This window comes from Ovis aries, chromosome 2 (genome assembly GCF_016772045.2).
Source record: "Ovis aries strain OAR_USU_Benz2616 breed Rambouillet chromosome 2, ARS-UI_Ramb_v3.0, whole genome shotgun sequence".
NCBI classification, from domain to species: domain Eukaryota; kingdom Metazoa; phylum Chordata; class Mammalia; order Artiodactyla; family Bovidae; genus Ovis; species Ovis aries.
In genome coordinates, this window is record NC_056055.1 from 190,212,351 (window position 1) to 190,240,305 (window position 27,955).

Consider the following 27,955-nt stretch of genomic DNA (forward strand, 5'->3'; position numbering starts at 1 on the left):
AAAGGCTCTGTGAAAGAGTGAGCTAAAAGGCAGAATGAGGATTCTTACATACCAATCACAGGCTGAGACAAAAGTCCAGTCTGTTACTTGGGTGAGGAGCTCAGACACACCCCTGTCAAAGGCGGGCTGCCAGCTTAGCTCCATAACATTAATGGGCTTCTGAGGCTGGGCTCAGTCTCCCTGCTTTGAGCTGGGACTGATTGAAGTTTCAAAAAGCCCAGAACTTATGTAATTCTGGGGATCCCATTTAAGAATTTTTTTTTCTAAATTATTTTTAGAATGATAAAATAAGTCATTCTAAACTACAAAAATGTGGCAAGTATCACATACATTTCAAAATTTTTTTAAATTCATAATATTTTATTTCTTAACACAATTTAGTAGTATTTCCATTTGTGTTATCTTTTGGTTACTTTCCCTTTGATTTTCTCCTTACATGACATTTTTATCATTTTTCATAAGAAAATGATAATTCAGGTTTCTTTAAATTTGAGCAAAATAATTTTTAAAAACTTGCCTCATTTAGAAAACAGTTTTTTCAGCTTCCCATTTTATTATTGGTAATTTCATAAACTTTCAAAATAACCATTTATTACCTACTTTAATTAAAGAAATGGAAATAGAATTAAAAATTTTAAATATGCCTTTTCTTATCTGATTACCTAATTTACTTAATATATTGGATGCTAAATATTCACAATTTTAGGCATGTTATTTAATATTTAATTAATATTTAACTACTAAATGTGTCTATTTTTAGGAATATCTATGGATGTTTATAGGCAAACATTCAAACTTGTTTTTATCCTTTTTTTATTATGCTCAGATAACGTAATTTAAAAGTGATCCTGTCAGCCATTTTTCAGTGTACAGTTCAGTGATATTAAATATGTTCTCAATGTGAGGCTTTTCATCTTGTACAACTTAAATTCTTTACACATTAGATGATAACTTTCATTTCCCCACACACATTTTTTATGCCATATAAACTTTTGTGAACATGGTTGAAATTGGGAAAATTTCTGTTCTGTTCAGTTTCACAAATGAGATGTAAGATTCAAAAGAATTCCCACAGATGAGTCTTTGGCTGTGTACCCTTCAAACTTGGCTTCTCCTCCACGACATACTCACTTCTGGTGCTGGATGCTGCCGGCAATGTTTCTATTGAGATGTGACCTCTGGCCCTGCACCATCTGGTGACACTCTTGCATAGATTTGCATAGGAGGCAGCAGGAGTCTTCATGGGGGCAATTCCCGAATCTTAGTGACTGGCAATAACTATACAGTTGAGTGGCCACAAACCATCTGGTGACACCCCATCACTCTAAACCAGTTATGTATCCTTGCATACCTTCAAAATTCTCTGTGGCTTCTCCAAGGCTACCTGGCAGGAGAAGTGTGACAAGATGGGCAAAAGAAAGAGCTGAATTAACCAGTTCCACTAAAAGATCTTATGTTAACTACTTGTCTTGTCATTAAAATGTCTCACTTTTGCAAAGTGTGGTAGCCTTAGTGATAGTGATAGTGAAAGTCGCTCAGTCATGTCGACACTTTGTGACCTACGTATAGTCCATGGAATTCTCCAGGCCAGAATACTGAAGTGGGTAGCCTTTCCCTTCTCCAGTGGTAGCCTTATAATGTGTCAACTTGGTTTGGCTGAACCACATTCCCCAGAATTTCTTTCCAATGCATTTCCACTTAAGAGGAAAGCATAGTAGAGATACAAGAGGAGGCTGGAAATGGGGAGGGGATGCAACAGCTCTTGTCATTCATTCTCGCTATGTATGCATGGAGTAAGGCTGCTTCACGTCTGGATTCTGCCTCTGCAGGACTGTCTCCTGTGCCGGAGATGTGTGTCTTAGTTTCTTCTTTGTAGGTCATGTTTTTTCTTGGTGATTAATAATTTCTGAATTCTGTGATGTTGAGAAGGAATTTGTAAGCATAATCTGATAGGAAGAATCACAATGTGTTTTAATGGGCTTCCCTGGTGGCTCAGATGGTAAAGAATCCACCTGCAATGCAGGAGACCCAGATTTGATCCCTGGGTTGGGAAGATGCCCTAGAGAAGGGAATGGCTACCCACTCCAGTATTGTTGACTGGAGAATCCTATGGACAGAGGGCTTGGTGGGCTACAGTCCATGGGGTCACAAAGAGTCAAACATGACTGAGTAACTAACATTTTCACACTTTAATGGATAGAAGTGGCATTTCATGTTGCACTAATATGAGCTGTACTGAGTAACAAAATTAAGGATCCTGAGTGCCAGTCCAGGTTCGATGCATGATACTGGATGCTTGGGGCTGGTGCACTGAGATGACCCAGAAGGATGGTATGGGAAGGGAAGAGGGAGGGGGGTTCAGGATGGGGAACACGTGTATACCTGTGGTGGATTCATATTGATATATGGCAAAACCAATACAATATTGTAAAGTAATTAACCTCCAATTAAAATAAATAAATCTATATTAAAAAATTAAGGATCCTTTCAGTAGGAGTAGCTTAGAACATTTTTGTCAATCTCTTGGTGTCACAAATTATGTGAACTGAGCATACTATTAATGCAATCAACATTGTTTTCATTGTAAAGTGTCTTTGTCACAGCTTAAAAAATTGTCATTCACCAATTAACATAGGTAGACACTTTCTTCATGGTGTGCAAATGCAAAATAATTATTTTACCAATGTGGCTTCTGCCCAGAGAATTCTGGATTCATTATCAATGATGACAAAGTATAGTCAGATAAATATTGTGAAATCATTTCCAAGGATGCCTTCAAAGAGCTTTCTCTAGAATTGTCCTTATTACTCTACTTGAGACCAGTTTTATAAACTTATGACCACAATATAACTATTTTATGAGTCTGTGTTTATTTTCAGCACTTGGAGGAGAAGACCAGGAGTTTAAAGTCAGGGAAGCAATATCAGATTCTCTGATCTACATCTTACCACATGGGATGACTTTGGGCAAAGCTCTAAGATTGTGTGAGCTCATTTGCATTATCCATAAATAGGAATGTGTGTTACCAAGGTTAGCACTCAGATCTCCCAGTAACTGAGGTAAAATTTAAGAAGCAAGGGAAAGATAGACTTAGTAAAGTGACAAACCATCCCAAACCTCAATGACTTAGCAAAATAGGTTTCTTTTCAGATCATATCACATGTCACATGGTAGTATGACTCACCGAGGCTGTCCCATGGGGGCTCAGTCCATTTATGTCTTATAGTTCCACCTCCTTGTGAATCACTGGGGCCTTCTATTCACCCAAGGGAAATGTGAGAGCCACATGTGGGAAATTTTTAAGGTTCGCGTCGGCAGGGGTACACATCTCCCTGTCCCATTTCTGCTGTAGCGATACTTAAGTGCTCCTAGTAGCTCACACATGGCATGCTGTCTGCCTGTGACTCTTAAAACATGTTATCAAATTAAAGCTGCAGTGAGGTACCACCTCACACCAGTCAGAATGGCCCTCATTAAAAAGTCCACAAATAACAGATGCAATAGAAAGTGGGGAGAAAAGGGATCCTTCCTGTGCTATTGGTGGGGATGTAAATTGGTACTGTCACTATGAGGAACAGTATGGAAATTCCTTAAAAAACTAAAAATAGAGCTACCATATGACTCTGCAATCCCGCTTCTCTCTAATTCAAAAAGATACATGCATTCCTATGTTCACAGTAGCACTATTTACCATAGCCAAGACTTGGAAATATCCTAAATGTCCACTTACAGATAAATGGATAAAGAAAATGTGGTATGTATAAACTGCATTGGCTAAAAGTTTCATTTGGAAAAAACTTGAACAAATCTTTTGACCAACCGAATACAATGAAATATTATTCAGTTATTAAAAAAGAACAAAAAAGAATTAAATAATATCACTTTCAGCAACATCAATGGACCTATGGATTATCGTCCTAAGTGAAATGAGTCAGGGAAAGACAAATACTGTATTATATCATTTATATGTGGAATCTAAACTGTGACACAAATGAACTTATCTGTGAAACTAAAACAGACTCAGATATATACAACAGACTTTTGGGTGCCAAGGGGGAGAGGAGTAGGAGAGGGAAGGATTGGGAGTTTGGGATTGCAAACTATTGTATATGGAATGGATAAACAACAAGGTCCTATTGTATAGTATAGGGGAATATGTTCAATATTCTATAATAAATCATAGTGGAAAAGAATATGAGAAATTATATATGTGTATATATATGTATATGTATATATGTATATATATATATATATATATATACATAACTGAGTCATTTTGCTGACCAGCAGAAATTAAACACAACATTGTTAAGTCAACCTTACATCAATAAAGTTAAAAAAAAAATCATGCTGTCACCGCTCCCAGGAATGCTACAGGACTGATTCCAGCCTAGGATACTTCTCCACAACTTTTAAGACCCAGCTCAAGTGCTATCCCAAAGAGTTGGACATGACTGAGCGACTGAACTGACTGACTGACTGACTGACAAGTGCTATCAAACTAGTGCTTTTAGTAGGCCCGACTATTCTTTTACCAAATGTAAACTAGATTTTGTACATTGCCTTATCATCATTATATTTCCACATCATATCTTGTTGTAAATGGTGGCATGTTCATTTCTTTATGATTCTACTGGAAAACAGATGTTTTTTTTCTTCTTAAAGTCCCTGAAAAGCAGTATAGTTATCATTTAGTTGTCAGTATAATAATGGCAGACCAGAAGTCACATGTAGAATACAGAGCATGTGGTGGTGCAGAAAGGACATTTACTAATGAGATTAAGAGAGATGCTCACCCAGTCCGAATGCTCACTGAATATAAAAACAAAAGTGAAAGTTTTAGTTGCTCAGTTGTGTCTGACTCTTTGCAATACCTGCCAGGCTTCTCTGTCCATAGGATTTTCTAGGCAAAAATACTTTCCCTTCTCTAGGTTATCTTCTGGACCTGGGGATCAAATTCGACTCAGATGATAAAGAATCTGCCGGCAATGTAGGAGACCCAAGTTAAATCCCTGGGTCCAGAAGATACCCTGGAGAAGGGAATGGCTACTCACTCAAGTATTGCCTGGAGAATCCCATGGACAGAGGAACATTGCAGGCTATAGTCCATAATGTCACAAAGAGTCAGACATAACTGAGTGACTAACTCACTTATTGTAAACTTCTGATGTATTCAGAACCTGAATCCTGGGCATGTTTACTCTGAGCTGCAATGTTCTCAGTCAATCCTTAATGAAAACACGTGGTGGAAACTTTTCTGCAGTGCAGGGCTAAGAAGAGGAGTAGAAACTGACTACTCTTGAACTCTAACTCTGTGCTTGCTTGGAAATTTATTACAAACCTCCTCAAGTAGGTCTGTGAACATCTTCTAAGTTTCAGAAAAATGAAACTTTGAACAGTAGTGAGACTCATAAAACTCATAAGCAGCAAAATTAGGATTTTAATTCAAAACTTTCTGGCTTAAAAACTTTTCTTTCTTCCCTGTTCCCAACAAACACTCTTCTCAAGGAAATGAACATTTGGTTTTGAAGTCAAGGCTTACTTACATGAAACAAACATTGAACCACTCCAAATGTGACATGAATCTAGTTCCCAGTGTTTGACTGCAATCAGGAGCAGGAAGATCAGAGAAATGTGGGCCTGGAATTGGGCCTTGTGGGGCTACATGTGACAAAGCTTTTTGTTCTGTTTCATTCCTGGAAGAACAGATTGGAGATCTTCATGTGGAGGTCCTACTCACTGATGGCATTTTCAAGAGCCAAGCCAAGGGCACTGAGTGACCTTAGTTGGCATTATGTTCCCGTTGTATGAATCAACCAATTTTTTACCCTCACCATGGATCCATTCACAGCAGCTAAGCCTACTTCATTAGTGAATTTTTTTCCATGTCTGATGGCAAGAATGCCATGATTTAGGGGTTCTGGAATCCACTGGGTAGAAGGAGAGACCAGCTTAGCCCCATTGGTAGCCAGTCTGAAAAAGACACTGGCTTGTTCATAAGGCTCATGATTTCACCTCTCTGGTCCTCAGTTTTGGCTGAGTTTTGTTTTAATATAAAATAGAGAGTAAAATATTTCTTTTAGTCCTATATCTTCTTAGAAGCTTCACTTTTTTAGCTTAAGGAAAGATTAGTGACGTGATCTTGTCAGAAGTCCCAAACAAATGCAATCACATATATTATCTAGGAGTGCTTTCTCAGAGGCAAATATTGCCACAATCTAAAAGGGTTTCTTTGTTAAGATTAAAGACAGAGAGTCAGGATTAGGAGGCAAGGTCCTTCCAAGGACGTTGGAGAACTTCTGGAGCTAAGGGCAGCCGTATTTGCAGAGCTAACTACAGGGACCATGGGAAAGTTTGTCAATGTTTGCTGGAGACTCTGATATTTAAATAAGTCTTGAACATCATATTTGATTTTCCATATTCAGTGTATCCCAATAAGATGCAAGAACCTCCCTCCACTAAGGAGAGAATACACAGAGCATAGCCATGGCTGGGCTCAGATGCCAACTTCCAAGGTGATGGTTGTGTGAGCCCAGAGGACTTAGGGTGCTATTCTGAGACTCTGTTTACTCACCCTTCAGAAAACTTCCCTGGTGACTCAGATGGTAAAGAATACACCTGCATTGCAGGATACTTGGGTTCAATCCCTGGGTTGGGAAGATCCCCTGGAGAAGGGTGTGGCAACCCACTCCAGTATTCTTACCTGGAGAATTCGCATGGACAGAGGAGCCTGGCAGACTACAGTCCTTGGGTTCGCAAAGAGTTGGACATGACTGGGCAACTAAGCACAGCCCAGAACACAAGAAATCCAGGAGGGAAGGAATATGTATATACATGTGGCTGATTCACCTCACTGTACTTCAGAAACTAGCACAATGTTGTGAAGTAACTATACCTCAATTAAAAAAAATGGAACTGATAGTAACTGTAGCTTGTTGTAGCTGCAGTTACCTTTTCTTTCATGGTCAAATCACAATGATTTTTTTCTTACCAAAGAGATCCTTCTTTCCCCCCTTTAAGGCAGCTTTATTGGAATATAATTTACTTAACACTCAACTTCCTCATTTAAGGCATACAATTCAGTGCTTTTTTTAGTATGCTCACAGAGTTGAGTAACCATCATGTGTGCATGCTTAGCCCAAAAACAAAAACAAAAACAAAAACAAAAACTGAGGCTGACATTGCCGTGTGAGGTTAGCCATCCTGCGTGTGCTGTGTGTCAGGCTATGCCTACGTCCAGCACATAGTAGCCAACATATATAATATCAGACAGTATCTATAACCGTCATGTGCGTTAGTGTTCTGTTTCATTGCCATCTCCTTATGCTGGATACATTTCTCCCCTGCATTTGTATGCTTCCTCATGATGTGGTGTCCTGGACTGATTCTAAATTTTTGTGTATTTTGAAATGGACATTTGGATTACAAAACCATACATTTAAGACCTCACTCATCACTGTATTGAAACTTTTTTTTTTGCCCCAGAAAAAGTAATATTTCCATTTCTCTTTAAATTATGTCTGATTAGTTGTTTCTTACATATATGGAATCCTAAAAAAGCTATGCAAAGTGTGTGCTAAGTTGCTTCAGTCGTATCCAACTCTTTGCAACCCTACAGACTGTAGCCTGCCAGGCTCCTCTGTCCATGGGATTTTCCAGGCAAGAATACTGAAGTTGGTTGCTATTTCCTTCTCCCAGGTATCTTCCCGACCCAGGAATCTAAACTGAGTCTCTTATATCTCAGGTGGTTTCTTTACCACTAGTGCCACTGGGGAAGCTCTTCAATATATATGGAGTACTAGATGGGCTATATGATAGCTTTCTTTAATTTTAAACATGCATAATAATGACCCTGGATTGTCCTTAGGTCTTATTTATTTTTCTATTATGTTTGATCACAGGATACTGAATATAGTTACCAGTGCTATAGAGCAGGACTTTGATAAACAATGGGTTTATTGTATTCTCTATATAATAGTTTGCATATGCTCATCTCAAACTGCCTCTCTCCCTTGACCACCACAAATCTGTTCTCTATGAGTCTGTTTCTGTAAATAAATTCCTTTGTGATGTATTTTAGATTCCATGTATAAGTGGCATCATATGATATTTGTTTTTCTCTGACTTACTTTACTTATATATGATAATCTCTGTGTTCATCCATGTAGCACAAATGGCATTGCTTCTTTTTTTATGATGGAATAGTATTCTATTGTATATGCATACAATATCTTAATCTATTCATCTGTTGGACACAGGTTGTTTCTTGGCTATTGTAAATACTGTTGCTATGTACATAGGGGTGCATGTTCATAGTTTTAGGAGTGTGAATTATAGTTTTCTCTGGATGTATGTCTGGGAGAGCGATTAGTGGACCATACAGAAAGACCTACATTTATCTCTCCTTGACTTATCTTTTATTTCTTCTTCAGGGTATTAATGCAACTCTCCTCACTTATCTTTCTGCCCTCAGTATTTCAGTTCTGGCCCAGCTTCCAGAGAGGTCTCTTGGAAGACCTCTTCTGAAGGCATGTGTGGTCCTCAGGTTCCCACATGGGTTCTCCAGCTCGTTTAATGTATACATTTCTAAATTCACCAACACCCATTTGTGGAACACCTACTGTGACAAGGAGAGTCACTGAGAATACAGTGGTACTTGCGATCCATTTCTAAAAATATTCATCTTATAAACAGAGTATACAATTTAACCTACTCCCTCATCTGACTTAGCATTTGAGAGCAAGAGTGATACCTTATTCATCTTTGTGTGCCCAACATCTATGCCTAACTCAGATTTTGGGTATCACGCATATTTGAAAACTTCTTTGAAGAACTATGTATTCAATTCCTCTTATTTAAATAGTTAGAGTATTTACATGTGATAGCAACTGGATAGCTCTCATTGACTGAATACCTAATATGGGTGAAACAATTTCCATACTTTATCTCATTCTCATAAAAACCTTACAAAGAAGATAAATCTCATGCGATTACGAAACTTTCCAAGTCTTTGTAAAGCATCAGTGGTGTCTGAATTCAGAGTTACCAGCTTCCAAAGTCTTTCCAGAAAGATATCAAATGGTAAAATGATAACAGTATTAATTGAGTTAATTTAATGTATGAGTTGGTAATTGTTCTTGATTCACATAGATACATGATTAATATCACTCCCCCAAAGAAATAAAGTATCACCAGGCAAAACCAAAAGGGAAAAATACACAGAGGCACCATTCTGAGTGAAAGTTGAAATTATTATTTTGACTATGAATGTGCTGATATGTATCAGAAACTTGAGTTTTCAGCAAATGAGACAGAATTATACAAAAAGGAAGATTCATGGTATCTGTTACTATTTAATAAGGGAAGCTTTCAATTTTTTTTTTTTCTTGCAGAACAAGGTTTCTTAAGTTTTAACTTGCTGAAGAATCACCTGGAGATCTTGTTAAAACACAATTTACACAAACTTAATATATCCAGAGTTTCTGATTTAGGATGGACTCTGTGGATTTGCATGTCTAGTAAGCTCAGAGTAATGGCAGTTGCTGTGGTTTGAGGACCACATTCAGAGAATCACTGCTTAGAAGCAAAGCCCTCTGAGGTTCATGCCACACAGGCCTCAAGATTCCCACTGCTTTGTTCCCATGCCTCTGGTGAGCTAGACTTAACTCAGATCTAGATTCCTAGAAAGGTTTGTACTAAGGACGTTTATATACTTGCTTTACATTGACCCAAGGGATCTTCCAGATCCAGGGATCTAACCCAGGTCCTATGCATTGCAGGCACATTCTTCAACATCTGAGCCACCAGGGAAGCCCTAACTATATTTATATAGCAATATAACATAACACACTATTAAGGATAATTAATGTATGTTTTACGGATTAATTTACTGGATCACAGAGGGCCAGAGTGATGTGATCTCTAATGCGCCTGTAGTTACAAGATTTTCAATTTGAATTTAGCAACTGATGCTTTACTTTCTTTTTTTTTTTTTAATGGAATAAATTGTGGTTTCTAAGGAGAGAATAGAATATCTCCTAATCTTCGCTGTGGTCTTAGGCAGAGGAGGAGCCTGTGGAACTCATCAGAGGTCATTTGATGGCAATTGTGCTCCATTTGGACCCTGTGGGCCAAATAAAATAACATACGCCAGGGGTCCAGAGCAGTGTGTCCTGCAGATACCCAAAACACCTCTAGGGCCTTTTCTGGGGCATTACATCCAGCCTCTTGACTTTTTTTTTAAGTTTATTGAGCCATATTTTTGCATCATAAATTTAATGTAATTAAATTGATCAGTCCAGTGGGTTTTAGTACATTCACACTGTTTTACAACTGTCATCATACCTGTTGTAGATTATTTCAACACCCAGTACGCATTAGCCATCATTCCCCAGCCCCAGTGCCCACTCCAACCCCTCTACCAGCCACTAATGCACTTTCTAGCTATACAGTTTGCCTTATTGGAACCTTTCACATAAGTGGAATCACTCAGTGTATGATCTTTTGCGACTGGCTTTTTTCACTTAACACAATGTTTTCAAGGTTCAAGTTTCACCTCTGTTGTAGTATGTATCTGCACACCATTCCTTCTTTAATAAGATTTTACTGTAATACATATTTTGTCCTTTAGTTGATGAGCACTTAAGTTGTTTCCATTGTGGGCTGTTTATGAATAAGACTCCTGTGAACATTCATGCACAGGTTTTTATGTGGACACGTGTTTTCCTTTCTACAGAGTATGTACCTGGGAATGAAATTATTGGGTCCTGTTCCCCTTTTTAAGGTTTTTTATTTTGAAATAATTTACAGCAAATTGGAAAAAGAAAAGTTCCCAAATGTTCTGTGTACTTTTTACCCAGTATTCCACAATGGGAACATTTTACATAACAGTCACGCAGTATCATAACCAGGACTTTGACTTTAATGAACTACACAGAACTATTCTGTTGCCTCCATTTTGACATGCATTGATGTGTGTGCATGTGTGTGTGGTTCTGTGCAATTTATCACTTGCATACATTTGTGTAATCACCACCATAACCAAGATGCAGAATTGCTGTCATTATAAGAGGAAACCTCATGCTATCCGTTTAAGGCCACACCCATCTTCCCCCATCCCTAACCCCTAAGGAACACGGATCTGTTTCCATCTTCAGTAACCTTTTTTAAAGTAATGAAAATGTTACAGAATGTGTGTCTATTTTCAGGCTGTAGGAGCTATATGCAGACTGGGACATCAAAAGATCTATTTTCTAATTTAATCCCCTGACACATTTTTTGAACTAATTTCAGCAATGCAATCAGTTTTAACAAATTCTTTTTTTCTTTTCTTCACCGAAACCAGGCCAAGGAAGAGTCCCTCAAATCTACTGCACAAGAGGTTTGATAAGCTTAATTAAATAAGTGGCTGTTAATGCAAAACGCTTTACAAGCATTTATTTAATTACTAGAATTAATTTGATCTTATTTATATCTGTAGGCTGTGTATGTAGATCTGCATCTAAATTTGCAATCGTGGTAAATAGATTGTTAGGGACAGAGGAAGGGAGGAAAAAATAGCATGGAAACATTTTTAAGGGCTAAAAAATATGTACCAAGTAAATTTCTTGTCTATTTCTACAGTTTTACAATAGGAATATAAATGGTGGGGCAGAGAAAGTATTGCTCTGACCTTGGTACTTGAAAAGATGAGGTCTAAATAAAACTATTTTTCTGCCTGAATACTATCATTATCTTTAATGAAAGTGGGCATCACAAGGACATTTCAAATTGTTCCTTAGGTAATAAATTAGCTGCCAGAACTAGACTCAGAATATTTTCCTTAAATATGAAAACACAGATCCATCTGCACTGTCTAACTACATAATACATCTGTTTATGTTAATATAAAAATCTATTCTAAAGAGTCTTAATAGGTCTATCATTGTCCTTTTCATCAAAGAATACATACCTTTTGCTGTATCTGTTATATTAGACCTTTAATTGTAGCATGAGCATTTACTAGTTGATGTTTTTAATGGTGACAATCTTTTTATTAAAATTTATTTTACAAAGTATAGTTGATTTCCAATGTATTAATTTCTGCTGTACAGCAAAGTAATTCAGTTATATATATATATATACATATATATATATATATATACACTATTTTTCATATTCTTTTCCATTGTGGTTTATTTTAGGATATTGAGTAGAGTTCCCTGTGCTATATATAGTAGGACCTTGTTGTTTATTCATTCTTTATATAATAGTTTTATATAATACTGTGTATCTGCTAATCCTAAACTCAGTCCACTGCAACCCATCTCTCCTTTGACAACCACCAATCTGTTCTCTGTGTCTGTGAGTCTTTCTTTGTTTTGTAGGTATGTTCATTTGTGTCATATTTTAGATTCCACATAGAAATGATATCATATGGTATTTGTCTTTCTTTGTTTGACTTTTTTCACTTAGTATGAAAATCTTTAGATCTACCCAGTGTTTCTGCAAATGGCATAATGTCATTCTTTTTCATGGCTGAGTAGTATTAATGGAGACAAATCTTATACTGATAGAGCTTCTTTTGGTTTCCCTTCATGCTTCCATCTTCTTCCCAATAGGAAATGAGATGGTTCTCATATAGATGACTTCTAATGACCATTTAGATCTTGTAAAAGACACATCAGGTCATTTCATATGCAATTGATGGAGGTCTCTTTATTTTTAGCTTGAATGGGTTTTGCAGAGAATAGGGAAACTGCCATAAAATTGCTCACGTTAGGGTCAATTCAATCTTCAGAAGCAATCGTGACACTCATCTAATATTCATTAAATGTTTACCTTTTAGATTTAGAGAAAAGTTCTCGTGCTTTTGGAACTTAAGATCTATCAGGGAGACCAAAAGGTGAATCCAAGGATTACTATACACAATGAAAAATAGGATAGACATAAATGATATTTGCTGAGGCTCCACTGGTCAGAGAGGAAGACTTTGTAACTCAGGCTGGATAAAGGGAGATTTTCTGGAGGAAGGACTCTGAGATTTAGTCCCAAAGGACACACATCTCATGCATCCACATGTGACTATGTTGTGTCACTGTGCCCAAGCTCCTCTCTGACTAGAAGGACCTATCTGAGTCAGCAAGGTAACACCTACTCAACTTTTAAAACTTAGCTTGAAGGTGGTAACCATGATAGTGTCTCTCCTACCTTTACATAAAAAAATAATAACCTTATAATTTTGTAAAATATGTATACAACTCCCCACTAAAACCAACCAAATAAATATATTGAAACAAGTCTTATTTCTATTCCTCCCCACTTCCCTCTTGCTCCTTTTCCATCACCTTTTTTAAAAGAATGTGGTTATTTTGTGAAGGAAAAACACAAATTCGTACCTCCTTTCCTATGCAAACATTAGCATTTTATGCATGCTTTATTCCACTTTGCTTTTCTCTCATAACCATATATTCTGGAGCTCACATTGTAGGATTATGTGCAAAGCTTCATTCATTTTCAAACTCATCTATATTCTATGGTATGGATATACCACAGTTTAGTCCCCAGTATAGGGACATTTCAGATGGTTCTCTCATTTTTGCTGGTATAAATGGTGTAAAAATATCTTTATGAATGCATTTTGTCTTAGTCGGCTCTGCCTCCTATGGCAAAATGCCATAGAATGGGTGACCTGAATAGCAGACATTTATTTCTCACAGTTCTGGAAGTTGGAAAGTCCAGGATCAAGATGCCAGCTTATTTGATTCCTAATAATAGCTGTCCTCTGACTTGTGAATGGCCTCCCTGCTCACTGTGTCTTGTCAGAGAAAGAAAACTCTCCTGTCTCTCTTCTTGTTCTTATAAGAGCACTAATCATATTGTGATGGCTCTACCCTTATGATATGACATAGACCTAATTACTTCTCCCAGAGGCCCTAATTCCTAATACTATCACATTGAAAGAATAGGTCTTCAATATACGAATTTAAGATGTCCTCAGTCAGTCTATAATACATTAAAAAATGCGGGGAAAGAGCAGTGTTTCATATATATATTATATGAATATATATATATATATATATATATAATATATATATATATATTTGGCTTTGCCACATCTTAGATTTGGCACAGAGGATCTACTTCCTCAACCAAGGATCAATCCAGGCTTCCCTGCATTGGGAGCATGGAATCTTAGCCACTGGACCACCAGGGAAGTTCCATAGCCAGTGATACTTGAACCAAAGTGAGATTTCTAGGTCAAAGTGTAAATCCCATGTAATTTTGCTAATGCTAAATTTCACACTTAGCATTTACACAATTTTTATGGCCCTTACCCATATATTGGAGTGTGTTTTTCCCCACATACTGGAATATGTTCTTGATCTTTTGGGTTACTGCTAACTTGATATGTGAAAAATGACAAGTTTTGATTAGCATTTATTCTATTGTGAACAATGTCAGGTATATTTTCCCTGCTTTTAGGTTTGTTTGCATTTCTTTTCTTGTGAACTGCCTGTTCTTATCTTCGACATATGTTTCAATGTATTGTTGACTTTTTCATTTTTATCTTAATTTTTAAAGTATATAAGAAATGTTAATACTTTATGATATAAATTATATTTCCCAGTTTGTCAATATGTCTTTTAAATTTATTTATGTTATCTGAAAATTGTTTCATTAAAATTTTTTTATATAAATAAGTTCATCCATATTATTTTTATTGCTTTTGGATTTTGAATTATTGTTAGTTAAGTTTTTGCCATTTCCAGTTTGTAAAGAAATTCTTTCTTGTTTTCCTCTAATACATGTATATTTGATTTTTTTGATATTTAAATTCTTTGTTTGGAATTTTATCCTGGTCTGCAGCGTGAGGAGTGGAACCAGTTTTACCTTTTACTATGCGGCTTCCCAATTTTCTAAGAAACAGTTATTAAAGAGTCATTTTCCCCTATTGATTTGTGCTGCCTTCCTTTCAGTCAGTTCAGTCATTCAGTTGTTCCCGACTCTCTGTGACCCGATGGACTGTAGCACGCCAGGCTTCCCTGTCCATCACCAGCTCCTGATCAAACTCTTGTCCATCGAGTCAGTGATGCTGTCCAACCATCTCATCCTCTGTCATTCCCTTCTCCTGCCTTCAATCTTTCCCAGAATCAGGGTTTTCCAGTGAGTCAGTTCTTCACATCAGGTGGCCAAAGTATTAGAGTTTCAGTTCCAGCATCAGTCCTTCCAATCAATATTTAGGACTGATTTCCTTTAGGATGGACTGGCTTGATCTTGCAGTCCAAGGGATGCTCAAGTGTCTGCTTCAATACCACAGTTCAAAAGCATCAATTCTTCAGCTCTCAGCTTTCTTTATTGTCCAACTCTCACATCCATACCTGACTACTGGAAAAACCATAGCTTTGACTAGATGTATTTATAACTGAGTCTGCAATTTTTTCTTTTGGTGTGATCTTTGTCAAGTTTTAGAATCACCTTTATGCTTATTTCATATAACACATTTGGAAGATTTTTGGAGAAGTATAAGTAGCATTAGGATTATCTGCTCTTTAAAGGATTCTCTTGAGGAAACATTGGATCCTGCTGTATTTTTCCTTGGGGAGCTCTTTAAATGAATTTTCTCTTTATTTTTTAAGTATTGATCTTTTAAAAGTATCTATTAAAATTTTCCATATGAATCAGGATTGATTTTGATGAGTTTGAGACCCTGAATTACTTGAGATCAGAACCATAACTCTTTTGTTTAGTTTTCTCAAAGGCCAGAGTTACTGAAAATTAGTAGTCATACAGTAAACGTGTATAGAATATTTGTTACACAATGCACTGGCAAGTGGTAGAGAAAGAGCAATTCAATCAGCAAGTGTCATATTTGTGCTTCCTGGAAGAGTTGGTGGACTAAACATGTATATTTACCTTCATCTCCTTCTAATACTTCACATAATTGATTTTTTAATGGTCCTGTCAGCAGCTGATCATAGAAACATCTTGTCTCTTACCACCTCTTAACCTTCAACTTTAATAACAAGGTGATCATAAAAGATCTAAAGTGCACCTGGCCAGAAGTTAGGGAAGCAAAAGGAGGAGCTAGCCTATCTGGAGTAATAGCTGGCTTGGCTGCCCCATATTTACAACTAAAGTCAGCAGATAAGTGACAATGTGTAGTATCTGCAATAGCACCTCATGCCCTACGTTGAACTCACAAATATAAAATGAATGTGTTTGCGGTGTCATTTCTACATTCCAAATCTAATGTAAAATATTCCTCTAAATGGTAGACTCTAGATATGCCAAGAGAGAAGCCCTAAAGACATTAACGTGATTTCTTACTAAGTTGTCCAGCCAGTTAACCCTACAATAAAGCCCATGGAAAGCAAACCACAAACATTTGCTTAGTACTAACAATCAGTATTTTGGAGAACACTGTTAAATACAAGTGGTCTACAAAGATTACCTGGCATTCCAGAAAAAGTCTAGCATAACTGATAAAATAGAGACCAAAAAGAAACACAAAACAAGGATACCAACTAAGCACATGAACGCACACACACATACACACACACTGCTACCTTGGAGGAAATAATGTACACAGAGAGAAGAAAATTAAAAAAAAAACTTATAGTCAATACTTTCAGAGATTTTAGAAATATATCAAGAATTACTTGCTATTAAAAAAAAGAAGAAGAATACTCAGAGGTGCTGAGGATGCAGGGAAGGACTCTAGGGAGTTTAAAAATGCTGCAAGTAAACTAGCCAAAACCTGGAAATAATCTGAATTTTTTTCAATAGGATGAAAATGTCTTTCAATAGGTTAATTGTTTAACAAACTGTGATATCTATACCATGGAACACTACTCACAAATTAAGCATAAATCAACTGCGGGCTTATGAAATAACTCAAACAGATTTCAAAGGAATTATGCTGAGATAAAAAGTTAGTTTCAAGAAGGAATGCCTAGTGCAAGAGTTGGGGGATGACCAGAGGAAACAGCTATATGCCAGGTGGAAAGCATACTAGGCCAAATTGCTACAAGTCTGAAAGATCCAGAAGATAATTTGTCAAAGAAGTTGAAATCCACAGAATATCTGAAATGCCCAAATATTTAATTATTATGACATATTTTCTAACATATACAAAAAGATAAAATAATATAGTTGTCCCCCATGTACCCTCCCCTCTGTTTCAACATTTATTTTTGCAGTGTCAAAGTGGTTTCTATTAGTTCCTTTTTTTTTTTTTTTTTTGCTGGAGCATTTTAAATACACTGTGGACATAATCATTTTATTACAAATCCCTAAGCATGTAGGGATTTGTAACAAAGACTAAATTCTTACTTTTAAAACATAATAACACTACCATCATCATAGCCAAAATTAAAAATACTTCGAGGAAACCAGAATTGAAAGAGACACATGTACCCCAATGTTCATTGCAGCACTGTTTATAATAGCCAGGACATGGAAACAACCTAGATGTCCATCAGCAGATGAATGGATAAGAAAGCTGTGGTACATATACACAATGGAGTATTACTCAGCCGTTAAAAGAATTCATTTGAATCAGTTCTGATGAGATGGATGAAACTGGAGCCGATTATACAGAGTGAAGTAAGCCAGAAAGAAAAACACCAATACAGTATACTAACACATATATGGAATTTAGAACGGACTTTTGGACACAGAGGGGAGAATGACATTCTAACATGTATACTATCATGTGAATTGAATCGCCAGTCTATGTCTCATGAGAAAGATGTTATTGAGTTCAGTTTAGTTCAGTTGCTCAGTCATGTCCGACTCTTTGCGACCCCATGGACTGCAGCACGCCAGGCTTTTATGTCTATCACCAACTCCCAGAGCCTGCTCAAACTCATGTCCATTGAGTCAGTGATGCCATCTAACCATCTCATCCTCTATCGTCCCCTTCTCCTCCTGCCCTCAATCTTTCCCAGGATCAGGGACTTTTCCACTGAGTCAGTTCTTTACATCAGGTGGCCAAAGTGTTGGAGTTTCAGCTTTGGCATTAGTCCTTCCAATGAATATTTAGGACTTATTTCCTTTAGGATTGACTGGTTTGATCTCCTTGCAGTCCAAGGGACTCTTAAGAGTCTTCTCCAACACCACAGTTCAAAAGCATCAATTCTTTGGCACTCAGGTTTCTTTATAGTCCAACTCTCATGTGAATCCACACCTGACTCCTGGAAAAACCATAGCTTTGACTAGATGGACCTTTTCAGCTTTCATTCCAATTCTAAAGAAAGGCAATGCCAAAAAATGTTCAAACTACTGCACAATTGCACTCATCTCACACTCTAGCAAAGTAATGCTCATCTATGTCAGGCTTCAACAGTACATGAACCATAAACTTCTAGATGTTCAAGCTGGATTTAGAAAAGGCAGAGGAACCAGAGATCAAATTGCCAACATCCCCAGGATCTTCAAAAAAGCAAGAGAGTTTCAGAAATAACATCTACCTCTGCTTTGTTGAATACGGTAAATCCTTTGACTGTATGGATCACAACAAAATGTGGAAAATTCACCAAGAGATAGGAATGCCAGACCACCTGACCTGCCTCCTGAGAAATCTGTATTCAGGTCAAGAAGCAACAGTTAGAACTGGACATGGAACAACAGATTGGTTCCAAATTTGGAAAGGAATATGCCAAGGCTGTATATTGTCACCCTGCTTATTTCATTTATATGCAGAGTACATCCTGCAAAATGCCAGACTGGATGAAGCACAAGCTGGAATCAAGATTGTTGGGAGAAATATCAATAACCTCAGATATGCAGATGACACCACCCTTATAACAGAAAGTGAAGAACTAAAGAGTGTCTTGATGAAAGTGAAAGAGGAGAGTGAAAAAAACTGGCTTAACACTCAACATTCAGAAAACTAAGATCATGACATCCAGTCCCATCACTTCATGGCCATTAGATGGGGACACAATGGAAACAGTGACAGACTTTATTTTCATGGCTCCAAAATCACTGCAAATGGTGACTGCAGCCATGAAATTAAAAAGAAAAAAAACATTTCAAGATAACTTAAGAAGTGTTTTAAATTTTGGTTGTCTATGATAGCTGGTAGAAGACTGCTGGATAGCAACAGGAAGCTCAACTCTTCACTTTGACAACTGTGAGGGGTGGAATGGGGGTTTGTGGGAGGGTAGTTCAAGAAAGAGAGGATATATGTTGTACAGCAGAGATCAGTACAACAGTGTAAAGTAGTTATCCTCCAATTAAAATTTAACATAAACATAAACATGCTTCTACATCAAAAAGATACTTCAAGATAGCAAATCCAATTTAAATATATCTGGTTCTCTTAATTTTTTTCTTTGCTTTTTTGGAATCAGAAACCTAACAATTGTCTGCAGATAGTGTTGGACTGATGTGTCTTCTGCATCCCTATTCTTCTTTTGCCATTTATTTGTTGAAGAAAATTAGTCATATTTTCATAGATTCTACATTTAGCTGTTTGTATCCTTTTGGATATATTAGGATCTTTATCTCTTACTATAGATTTCTTTGTCTCTTACTGTAAATTCCCTGGTGGCTCAGATGGTAAAGCATTTGCCTGCATTGTGAGAGACCCGGGTTTGATCCCTGGGTCAGAAAGATCCCCTGGAGAAAGAAAGGGTAACCCACTCCAGCATTCTTGCCTGGGAAATCCCATGGATCCTGGTAGGCTACAGTCCAAGGGGTTGCAAAGATTCAGACATGACTGAATAACTTCACTTTCTTTTTTTCTACTGTAAATTAGTGTTTAAATCTCAGTACTTGATTAGATTTACCTTCAGATTTTGGGCAAGAATATATCTGAGGTTGTTGTTGTTCGGTTGCCAGGTCTCCTGTCTGACTCTTTGTGACCCCATGGACTGCAGCACACCCGCCTACCTGTCCTCACCATCTCCCAGAGTTTGCTCAAGTTCATGGCCATTGAAACTGTGACGCCATCCAATCATCTCCTCTTCTGTCACCCTCTTCTCATTCTTCCTTTAGTCTTTCCCAGCATCAGGGTCTTTTCCAATGAGTCTGCTCTTTGCATCTGGTTGCCAAAGTATCGGAGCTTCAGCTTCAGCATCAGTCCTTTTAATGAGAATTCAGGGTTTATTTCCTTTAAGATTAGCTGGTTGGATCTCCTTGCAGTCCAAGGGACTCTCAAGAGTCTTCTCCAGCACCACAATTTGAAAGCATCAGTTCTTTGGCGCTCAGCCTTCTTTACAACTCTCACATATGTAGATGACTACTGGAAAGAACATAGCTTTGACTATAGGGACCTTTGTCAGCAAAGTGATGTTTTTGCTCTTTAACACACTGTCTACGTTTGTCATAGCTTTCATGCCAAGAATAAATCATCTAATTTGATGGCTGCAGTCACCACGAAATTTGCAATGATCTTAGAGCCCAAGAAGAGGAAATCTGTCACTACTTCTACCTTTTGCCCTTCTATTTGCCATGAAGTGATGGGACCAGATACCATGGTCTTAGGTTTTTTGATATTGAGTTTTAAGCCAGATTTTTCACTTTTATTCTTCACCCTCAGTGAGAGACTCTTTAGTTCCTCTTTGCTTTCTGCCATTAGAGTGGTATCATTCACTATCTGAGCTTGTTGATATTTTTCCAGGCAATCTTGATTCTTGCTATCTTAGGTAGTGCTGTGCAATTTTTTTTTAAACTGGAACATTATTACTTTACTCTGTTTTGTTAGTTTCTGCTGTACAGCAAAGTCCATCACCCATATATACGTATATCCCCTGTTTTCTGAATTTCCACCTGTGTATTTCTTATTGCCTCACCTTCACAGGTATCTTAATAATCACTTTGGGGATGTTGAGGTTGATCAATGATGAGTTTGGGCGTTATTAATTTAAACCATCTGGTGAAAAGATCCCATCAACTTTTCATCTAATAATTTAGTAATTCTTGATGATCATTTTCTAATTCTTCATTTCATTGGTTATTATAAAGGATGGTTTTCAAGTTCTATTATTCCTTTTTTACTTTCTGGATTTGGCTATTCACTAATGACATTTTTCATGTACTGTTAGATGATCATCAAATACAGTACATACAGGAAAGACAGGATATTATCTATATTCTTTTCAGTTTTCAGAATATGATTTTATTCTTTAGCAACTCCTAGAGATTAACTAATGAATATAAGTATCAGTAGACAGATAGATGGTAGGTAAATAAACAGTGAGCTAAGATATTTTGTATATTTAAATATATACAAACAGTGATTATTCTTTTTGATTCTCAAATTATTTCATCACATTGTTTCCTGTGCCATATTTGACATAACTCCAACTTTTGATAGCTTTCTTGCTTATTTTCTGGAAATGCAAGGCATTCTAATTTCATCCTGATACAAACAAGGACTCTATAAAACCCTTCTTCCTTTTAGTGAAAAACTGTACTTAGAAACCACAGTCACTAGATTGTTTCTAGTAGTTTCACTCATATTTTCACAAAAGTGAAAATATATTGTTAAACAATTTTGAGTTTATAGTGATATTACCAACTCAAATTGCCACTGCAGAATTTTATGTATTTTTTGCATTTTATATTTCATCTTTTATGTTAAAAGATTTAGTCTATTGTCAGCAGCATAATTAGTTATTAGCTTTTTCTTGATATATATAACAGTTTAATAAATCCTTAGCAATATTAATTAATGATAAGGCTAGTTAATATATTTTAAGATTTTTATTATGTTTATTTTTTATGATAGCTATACCCTCTGTTTGATAGTGAAAGTGTTAGTCACTCAGTCATGTCATGTCAGACCCTTTGCAACACCATAGACTGTAGTCCACCAGGCTCTTCTGTCCTTGGAATTCTCCAGGCAAGAACGTTGGAGTGGGTAGCCATTCCCTTCTCCAGGGGATCTTCTCAACCCAGGGATTGAACCCAGGTCTCTTGAATTGCATGCAGATTCTTTATGGTCAGAACCATTAGAAAAACTGTACTGTTTACTAGTAGTTATATTATTGTTTTAACTTCAAACATGTTTAAATCCATGAGTTCATAATAAAACTAAAAATATTCTAACTGGTCATTTCTGGAGGATACTAGGAACCACTTCAGTATTTTGAAACTGATGAATTAAAGGGATAACATCGAGTATTTATCTTGTTTTTCCCCTGCAATCTTGTAGTTTAGAGAAACCAACTAGTTGATGGCTGATTATTTTTGTCAAGTGTTCCCACTAATAAATTAAGGAATGATATAACAATTGCTTACCAGCTGGTATGTCTTTGACCTTATGTGTTTTAACTCATTTACAGTATCTGTAAATAGAAATGTTTGTTACCAGGCCTCCCAGTAACTGAACCAAAGTTTAAGGCGACCATGCATTAGGAATTGCAGGGTAACTAATGTTGGAAATGAACCCTAACCCTTGGTGCCTTATTAGTAAGATGTTTCTTTTTTTTTTTTTAAATTTTAGTTTTTTATTTTTAAATTTTAAAATCTTTAATTCTTACGCATTCCCAAACATGAACCCCCTCCACCTCCTCCCCATAACAACTTTCTGGTCATCCCCATGCACCAGCCCCAAGCATGCTGCATCCTGCGTCAGACATAGACTGGCGATTCAATTCACATGATAGTATACATGTTAGAATGTCATTCTCCCAAATCATCCCACCTCTCCTCTCCTCTGAGTCCAAAAGTCCGTTATACACATCTGTGTCTCTTTCCCTGTCTTGCATACAGGGTCGTCATCTTCCTAAATTCCATATATATGTGTTAGTATACTGTATTGGTGTTTTTCTTTCTGGCTTACTTCACTCTGTATAATCGGCTCCAGTTTCATCCATCTCATCAGAACTGATTCAAATGAATTCTTTTAACGGCTGAGTAATACTCCATTGTGTATATGTACCACAGCTTGCTTATCCATTCATCTGCTGATGGACATCTAGGTTGTTTCCATGTCCTGGCTATTATAAACAGTGCTGCGATGAACATTGGGGTACATGTGTCTCTTTCAATTCTGGTTTCTCGGTGTATGCCCAGAAGTGGGATTGCTGGGTCATAAGGTAGTTCTATTTGCAATTTTTTAAGGAATCTCCACACCGTTCTCCATAGTGGCTGTACTAGTTTGCATTCCCACCAAACAACTAATCTCAAAAATATACAAGCAACTTCTGCAGCTCAATTCCAGAAAAATAAACGACCCAATCAAAAATGGGCCAAAGAACTAAATAGACATTTCTCCAAAGAAGACATACGGATGGCTAACAAACACATGAAAAGATGCTCAACATCACTCATTATTAGAGAAATGCAAAATCAAAACCACAATGAGATGTTTCTTTTACATTCATATCACACTGCAATGTGACCTGCTTTATGAGGTCAGTGACACAGTGCATGTCTGTCCTGTAGCTCCATTTCTTTTCAGGTCCTGGATCCTTTGTTTGGATTGTATTGGCTAAGTGACTTGCTTTGGTCAAAGGGGTATTGGCAAACATCATTCAATCAGGGGCCTAACAACACTTGCTCTCTTGTTGTTCTTAGAGTCTTTACCACAGAAATGTGCCTGCTGACTTTTGAGAGATGTTTAGGGGGAGAGTACCCCAGCTTGTGATCAACAAGTTCCTCTGACTCTGCACTGACATCAGATAATTGGGCAGCCCTATAAAGACCATCCAAGCTTGGCCAAGTACTCCCCAGCCTCAATTATCAAGGACAGAATCATGAAATGATTATTGTCTTAAGATAGTTCTGTAGTGGTCTGTTATCTAGCAATGGGTAACTGATAATACATGTACTAGAGACAAGACAAGATTACCAAATACTGATTATTATTGAAGCTGATTGTGATATCAAGTTTATTTTGTATTTACTCCCTGTGCTCTTAATGTGTATATGACTTTTTTGGGTCATAAAAAGTAAAAAAGATCACACTAAATTTAAATATTTTTTAAATAATTTGAAAAATATTTAATTTGAAATAATTTATAAATTATTTGAATTTCCTTTCAATATTTAGGAATTGAATGTCACAAATTTTCTGATAATATGTTTGATTTTGTTTTTTAGTTATTTAAAATGCATCATTTCAAATTTTAAAATATGATATATTCAGAAACGCCTAGCTTTTTGACTGTCTACTCTCCCCTTTTCTTTCTCCAAAGTATCCATTTAAAGTAGTTATTACCTGAATATTTTGGAAAGTATTTTGGAGAGTAGTTAGTAAGTCTGGAGTTAAATTTATGATATATGTGTAGATAAAAATAAGGCCTATGACAGAGATAATAGACAATTATTAATTTCAAGAAAAAGCAAATTTTGTTCAGGAGACAACCATATTATTGTATGGTTGCTATTTGTGAATATCATGCATATTGTTGTTTTACCATAAACAATGACTACTGATCTAGCTAAAATTGCAATCCTCCTATATTGGAAGTATAGGGAAACAGAAAATTCTTTGCACGTGGAAAGATGTGATGAAAAAGATAAGTTCTCATCTTTCCCATTGATAAGCAAATAGATAACCTATAAATATAAGTAGTAATATGGACATGCAATTGAGAGATAATATTTAATACCCAAAGAATAAACTAAGAAATAAATGTCATAGCCTCTTCACAGAAGGGAGGTAGGGTTTTTTTGCTATTGGTTTTTCTTGACAGGCCCTAATTGATTCATTACAAAAAGTGGGAAAAAATCAAGTAAGCAGAAAATTGACCAAAAAAAGAAGAGGAAACATAGCATGAAATAACTTAATAATGATAGTTTATATTTATCAAGTTCTTCCTATGTGCCATGTACTGTGCTAAGTATTATATATGGATTATCTCTGAATCTTTACTACAATTATATGACATAGACTCATTTTATACCTATAACCACATGAGACAATTAATGCTTTGAGGGTTTATTAGCTATATATTGCTGCACAATGAATTGTAGCAAAACTGGAGGCAATGGACATTATCAGATTAAAAGGACCCATTTTTTCTGGGTCCTTGAGCTACTTCACTGAGTAGTTCTGGTAGGGTCTGTTGTCACACCGGTGTTTAACTCTGAAGCTCTTTGGATCTCACGTACACAACATGCCTCAGAAGCTCCCAGACTCATCCTGTGGATCCCTTCAAAGGGTTTCTTCAGGACCTAGCAGTTGGCATCTCTGAAAGCTTGTACTCCAGAAGCACCCAAGATGGAAACTACTCGTCTTTTTACAATCTGATCTTGAAAATGACATAATATTTGGTTAGAAGCACATCTGTAATTCCAGCCTATACTCGTGGGGAGGGTACGGATTTCAAGAAGTGCTGATTAGGTGAATTATTTTAGAGGTTGCTGTGCATGTTTTCATATGTGTGACACACACCCTGGTGTGTTATCAGTTTAAGCCAATAGAAATAAGCTGTATGTCATGCTTAGTATGTAGGGTACAAGCTTTCATCTTCCCATTGGCCCCCAGCTTTAGAAACAGTATGTGACTTCAAGGGAGAATTACATGAGAACAAGGATCACCTTGAAATCACTCTAATTTATACAAAGTCAAAGCCTCTGAAGCTTTAGAACTTTATTGGTAATGAATTATTTGAGGCAGCCCTCACACTTGATTTTGACAAACTGCAGCTTCGTGTTCCTGGGATGGGGCATTAGTCACAGGGGCACGTTGTCTAAGGTGAGGAGCTGTTTCTCTACCTTTAAAGTTGTTAGGAGCCACTGAAGTGTTTAAAGCATGGAGGATGACATAATTGGATGTGTACCTACTGCTCTGAGCTATGTTATTTTGTTTCAAGCATCCAATGACATTCTATTTTCTCATGCATGAGACAGCAGATGCCTGCTTTCCACCCCACCAGCTTCATTCATGTTGGTGTAATGAGATTTATAAATTTCTTTTACCTGCAGATTGCTCAAAGTGTCCCATCTCAGGACAGCTGTGTCTGCCTCTCTCTGAGCATGTAAGGGTCTTTGTGGCTGTAACCAGGTTGTAACCTCCCAAGGCACAGATTCTTTGCCTTATCCTTGGTCTGTTACTCAGTGGCTACCACCGTGTTGACATATATGAAGGACTCAGTAAATGCTTCTTAAGTCAAACTGAATTAAACTTTATTGGGCACTGTTTCTTTGATGATCCTGTTTGTGATGCCAACCGTCTTGCTGTTCACACTGTTAGCACGGTTCGCTGAATCCAGGATAGGGAATGTGTGAGCTAAGAGGCTGGAAGGAGAATCCAGGAGCCATAGGAACTGTAGACACATTTATTCTCTCTTGTCTGGCATGGCAGTCAGAACACAGCCTCTCTCTTTGCTGACACAGCACCTGTAGCAGCAGCCATAACCTAACCATAATGTAGCCATAATGGAACCATAGCATAACGTCTTATAACATAACCGTGGTGTCACTCCAGTGTAGTCTCAATGTGGCAGCAGTCAGGGCTTTTACGGTGAAGCTCATACAGGTGTACCATGCACAGCCCCCCGTGACCAAGTGAGTACCCCCTGATGCACATGTGTAGTGCTGTAATTGAGCTCAGCTTTTACATAGTCATTATTTACAAAATGTGGGGCAAGAGCAAGAAGCCATGGGGCAAGAGAGCCTGACCATGCCATCGTGGCTAATTTCCTCTTTCCCTACAGGCACCTATTGAGTGATAGTTATTGTTCTGAGCTCTGGTATACAGAGAGAAGATAATGTCATTTTACTTTATTAGTGGGATTTGTGGATCTTACAGTAGCTCTATTTTTAGAGCATATTTTTAGTTTTCTAAGGAACCTCCATACTGTTCTTCATGAAAGTGAAAGTTTTAGTTCCTCAGTTGTGTCTGACTCTTTGTGATCCTATGGACTATAACCCATCAGGCTCCTCTGTCCATAGGATTCTCTAGGCAAGAATACTGGAGTGGGTAGCCATTCCCTCCTCTAGGGGATCTCCACATCCTGGGGATAGAACCTGAGTCTCCTGCATTGCATGCTGGAAGGAGACCCTAGGAGACACCAGGGAAGCCTTTTACATTCCCATCAACAGTGTCATAGAACTCCTTTTTATCCACAACCTCTCTAGCATCTATAATTTGTACATTTTTAATTTTTTGTCTCCATTGTGAGTGTGACAGCCTGCTAGGTGGTGAAACAGCTGCAAACTGCACTCAGTCACCACTTAGATTCTGTAAACATTGCAGGAGACAGAATAGTGTATGATGTCCTAGCTTCACAGCTGTGTGAGCGTAGGTGAAGGACAATACATCAGCATAGGGAAGGGCTGTATAAAAGGAAAGGGGAGAATTTTTAGAGACTATAACCTAGGAGCTGTTGAGAAGAATGGGTATTAGGATGAATGCAGTAGACAGTTCCATCAAACATTGGGGTACTTGTTTGTGAAGGCTTAGAGGGAAATAAGATTATAGGAGAAGGGAAAGAAATCACAATTGGAAGTCAATACAATAAGTAAGAGTTACTGATCCTCCAAAGGGACATGCAGAGCCAAGCAAAGTTTCCTCTCTGCTGCCTTTATGTCTTTCCAGCCCTCTATGAGCAATCCTGCGAGGTGTACAGGCACCAAGGCAACACTGCTGGTTTCTTCTATATCGACTCAGATGGCAGCGGGCCCCTGGGACCTTTCCAAGTGTATTGCAACATCACAGGTAAGGGTGTAAAAATTCCACTCATGCTTCATGTCGCTATGTGATGGTACACAGCAAAGGAAAACCCACTGGAAGGGAACACTTGTATTAAAAAAATTAAAGACCAACTTCAGAGGGGGAGATTTTATTTAGGTAAATAATAGGAATTAGCAGCTATTTTATTTTCATGAGAGAAGAGAATGTGATAATCGTCTTGACAAGGTTCCACTGAACCAAGGATTAATTATCAAGCATATTTTGCAGAGCTAATCAAGGTCATTTCTCTCTTAGACATCAAAAACAAAAAGAAAAGGAAAATAACCCAACAAACAAAAAAGACAAAAGAAAAAATAAAAAGCTAAAAGATGTAATAAA

At 37.2% G+C, this 27,955-nt stretch overlaps 1 protein-coding gene across 1 annotated transcript in view; it reads left to right on the forward strand.

Annotated features, from left to right (window-relative positions):
- The window catches only part of CNTNAP5 (contactin associated protein family member 5), a 1,086,429-nt gene that overhangs the window by 685,871 nt on the left and 372,603 nt on the right, over positions 1–27,955 (forward strand). Inside the window, exon 12 of the mRNA XM_012140581.5 lies at positions 27,482–27,601. Within this exon, the coding sequence (XP_011995971.2) occupies positions 27,482–27,601 (120 nt within the window). The remainder of the gene's footprint in view (positions 1–27,481; positions 27,602–27,955) is intronic.